Genomic DNA, 3,888 nt, shown 5'->3' on the forward strand with positions numbered 1-3,888 from the left:
GCTAACCCATATTTCTTATCCAAGTTTTACCATGTAGCTCATGCCTTGTTACCTCATTTTCTATACGTTCTGCCTCCTCAGAGGTTTGCTGGCGACTTCTCCATCCTTCCTCATCCCGTCACTCTCAGTTTGTCTTTCCCATGTAACTTCATCGAGCTCAGCTATTGGCCAGTCAGCTTGTTTATTAAACTAATCAGAGGCATATATCTACACAGTATGCAGAAGGGTTGGTTATTCCACAATAGTTGGGGTGTTAGGAGGGACAGATGAACTGACAATTAGGAAAGCGGATATTGAAGACCTTAGGGCACTAGCACAAGAGGATAAAATAAATCTCAAATGATATATTGAAGTATGGGCCCTATGTGCCAATGTGGGAAGGAGACATGGTTGCAAAGCCAGGGGCCAGCTGTGTGAGGCCTTTTTGTTTTTGTGACAAGGTCTCATCTCACTGTGTAGACCAGGCTGGCCTCAGCCTCTCGGGTGCTGAGATTAAAAGTGTGTCCCACTACACCAGACTGAGTGTGGCCTTTTTAAAATCAGTAACTGAAGGACTGGAGAAACGGTACAAGAGTCCAGGGCATTAGCTCTTAAGCAGACCATGCTCTCTACCTAGCACACACATCAGAACACAGTTACCTTAACTCTGGGGATCTGACACCCTCTGTGGCCTCTGGCACCGGGTACACAAGTAATACATAGGTATATGCAGGCAAAAACACCCTTACCCATAAGTGTTAAAGAGATAAAATAAAAACAGGAACTGGGGCTTGGTACGATGGTTACTGGGTAAAGGAACTTGCACAAGCCTGGTGACCTGAGTTTGACCCCTAGGACCTCATAAAGCTGGCAAGAGGGAACCGACGCCATGGAGTCGTCTCCTGTGCAGGCACATCACACTTACAATAATAATACAAAGTCTTTAAAATAGAAACTGAGCTGGAAGGCGAAGCTTGGTACTAAGCGTGCTTGTCTGGCATGTGTGAAGACCTGGAGTCAGTCAGTCTGTGGCACAGAAAACACCGCCAAAACCCCCAAAGAGCCCGTCAACAAGGACTAAAATAAGGAGGAGGTACCTAGATACAATTATTTGTCTAAGGAAAACTTCTAGTTCATACCTCTATACCAACGTGTGATGGAATGCATTTTATTCTCAGCTGAATAAATCCCCGAGCTGAGCTTTAGTGCGGTTTGTGTGGATAAATTTAGTCTGCTCTCACATTTTCAAGTCTTACATCTGCAGCTCTGATTTTCTCCCTTAGTTCATTGAAAGAACTGAAGCATCTCATTTTGTATCTCTGTCAAGTCTGCTGTCCTACTTGCTATCTCTGCCCATTCACCCTCCCTGGCATTTTTTCTGGAAAGACTGTATACATTTCTCAAGTGTTTGCCTGGACAGGTTTTCTTCCCTCCAGCATTTTTCTGTTTCTACTGTTATCATTATGCACATGGATGCCCACGGTTTTTAAAGTTCCTTTTTATCCCCATGTTCTCCTCGAGCCATTAGCTCATCTTCCTACTTCACCAAAGAGCAAACTTATTTTTCTTTAAAAAAAAAAAACCAACAAAAACAAAAACTTCCTCATTGTTCAGGGCAGGGGAGCACATACAAGCACTCAGGACACAGGATGACATCATTTAATTGGTTCTCTACCTTTAGGTGGGTTCTGGAGAGTGAACTCAGGTTGTCAGAATTGTATTATCTTGGGGTGCAAAGACTTACCACTGGGTCATCTTCCAGCCCTCTTTAATTTTTCTCCTGTGTGCATGTGCGTGGGGAGAGTACGGGGTTTGCATTCTGACTTAGTCACTGTTCTGTTGCTGTGACGAGACACAATGACCAAGGCAGCTCTAAAAAAGAAAGCACTTTAATTTGGGCTGGTTTATGGTTTCAGAGGGTTAGTCCCTGACCATCGTGGTGGAAGCATCATAGCCTGCAGGCAGACACGGTGCTGAAGCAGGGGCTGAGAGTTGTACATCCTGACTCTAGGCAGCAGGACGTGTGACACAGTGGGCCTGGCTTAGGCTTTTGAAATCCCACAGCCTACCCCATTGACACACTTCCTCCAGCAAGGCCACATTTCCTAATCCTTCTTAAGTAGTGCCACTCCCAGCACACATTAATACTTGTGTATGTCTCACATGTTTGCGCTTTTGTGTGGGAGACCCGAGGTTGACATGGTTGGCATTGGGTGTTTCCACCATCACTTTCTGCCTCTTCATTAAGGTAGAGTGTTGATAAGCCAGAGCTCACCTATACACTGGTCTGACAAGCCAGTTTGCTCTGGGGACGCTCCTCTTCCTACCTTCCAAGTATTGGGGTTACAAGTGGGCCAGCATTTACTTGGGTGTTAGGAATCTAAACTCCAGTTCTTGTGCTTGCATGGCACACTCTGTACCACTGAGCCATCCTCCCATCCCTAGACTGCCTTGAAAGGATAGTCAGTCTTCATTGCCCAGTGTTCTCTGTGACATTCCTATTTTTCTTGTCAAACAACTCTGGTCCTGGTCACCAGAAGCCCGTGTGCCAAACCCAGCGCCTGTTTTCACAGTGCCATTTGTTCTCCAGCCTCATCTTTTACTGCCTTCCTTCTTCTGTGCTCCAATCAAGCTGGCTTTCCTTTGAGTCTTCCTGTGTGAACAAACTTTGCCCAGGTCTTGTGACTAATCTTTCATCATTCAGGTTTTAGCTTTATCACAGCATTTTATCAAAATGATTCCTGGTCACTGGTCTTTAATAGCCATGACTTTCATACCTTCATCCACTATATACAGTTTTACACCACCCCCTATTTGGTGCTGTACTGGGTCCTGAGCTTGTACTACAAGCTAAGTGCTCTATCAGCGGGCTATAGCCTCAGTCCTGTGTGTTGTTACCTTGCACCGTCCCCCCACTTTATTTTTGTGGTTTCTTGTTTTTGCTTGCTTATTTGTTTGAGAAATAGCCTCATGTAACTTTGACTGGCCTTGAGCTTACTGTGTATTTGAGGATTTTTGATTTTGGAGCGTCCTGCCTCTACCTCTTAAGTACTGCAGTTCCAGGGTTGTGATATGCAAGCACTCTGTCAATTAAGTATTTCCCTGCCCCGTTTTACGTATAAATACCTTTAGTGCTTTTGAGAAACTTTTGCTTTGTAGTCCAAGCTAGCTTAGAATGCTAAATGATTTTCTTATTTCTTTTTTTTTTTTTGGTTTCTCGAGTCAGGGTTTCTCTGTGGCTTTGGAGCCTATCCTGGAACTAGCTCTGTAGACCAGGCTGGTCTCGAACTCACAGAGATCCGCCTGCCTCTGCCTCCCGAGTGCTGGGATTAAAGGCGTGCGCCACCATTGCCCGGCTGATTTTTTTATTTCTTTGTGTGTTTCTGCCATATCTGGGTGTTAGCATCATATGGCCAAGGACTTGGTATCATTGGAACCTATTTTTCGTTGTACTTGTGCATGATAGGTGTTGCTTTTTTCCTGATTCCATACATCAAAGAATGGATACCCCACCACAAATTGAGGACTCGCTTCCCCTTTTCCATTTTCATCAGTGGTAATGAGGCTGTGAGCCGGAGGCAGTCTTTCCTGGAGGGATTGTTGTGAGGGGGAATGTCTCAGCTAACTTCACTGTTTGCAGCCGAACTGCTGACCAGTGCAAAGAAGAGGGAAGAAATGCAGAAACAGATTGAGGAGATGGAGAGAAAGCTAAAGGAAATCCAGACTATTCGGCAGGAAAGAGCTGGAGACCAGGTAAAAAATTTTGCTATTTTTTTTAATACAGAAAACTCAGGCATACCTGGCCAGAATTCTATCTTTTATCTACATGCCCAACCTAAAAAATACTTTTTTTTTTGGTAGTTTTTTAGTTACTACTAGCCGGAAAGTAATTTAACAAGTGGTTTCAGC

At 44.5% G+C, this 3,888-nt stretch overlaps 1 protein-coding gene across 1 annotated transcript in view; it reads left to right on the forward strand.

Moving 5' to 3' along the window:
* Bub1b (BUB1 mitotic checkpoint serine/threonine kinase B) overlaps nucleotides 1-3,888 on the forward strand; it is a 57,119-nt gene that overhangs the window by 26,881 nt on the left and 26,350 nt on the right. Inside the window, exon 10 of the mRNA XM_005364244.1 lies at nucleotides 3,620-3,732. Coding sequence (XP_005364301.1) covers nucleotides 3,620-3,732 — 113 coding nt within the window. The remainder of the gene's footprint in view (nucleotides 1-3,619; nucleotides 3,733-3,888) is intronic.

The sequence above is a fragment of the Microtus ochrogaster genome (assembly GCF_000317375.1).
Source record: "Microtus ochrogaster isolate Prairie Vole_2 chromosome 14 unlocalized genomic scaffold, MicOch1.0 chr14_random_1, whole genome shotgun sequence".
NCBI lineage: Eukaryota > Metazoa > Chordata > Mammalia > Rodentia > Cricetidae > Microtus > Microtus ochrogaster.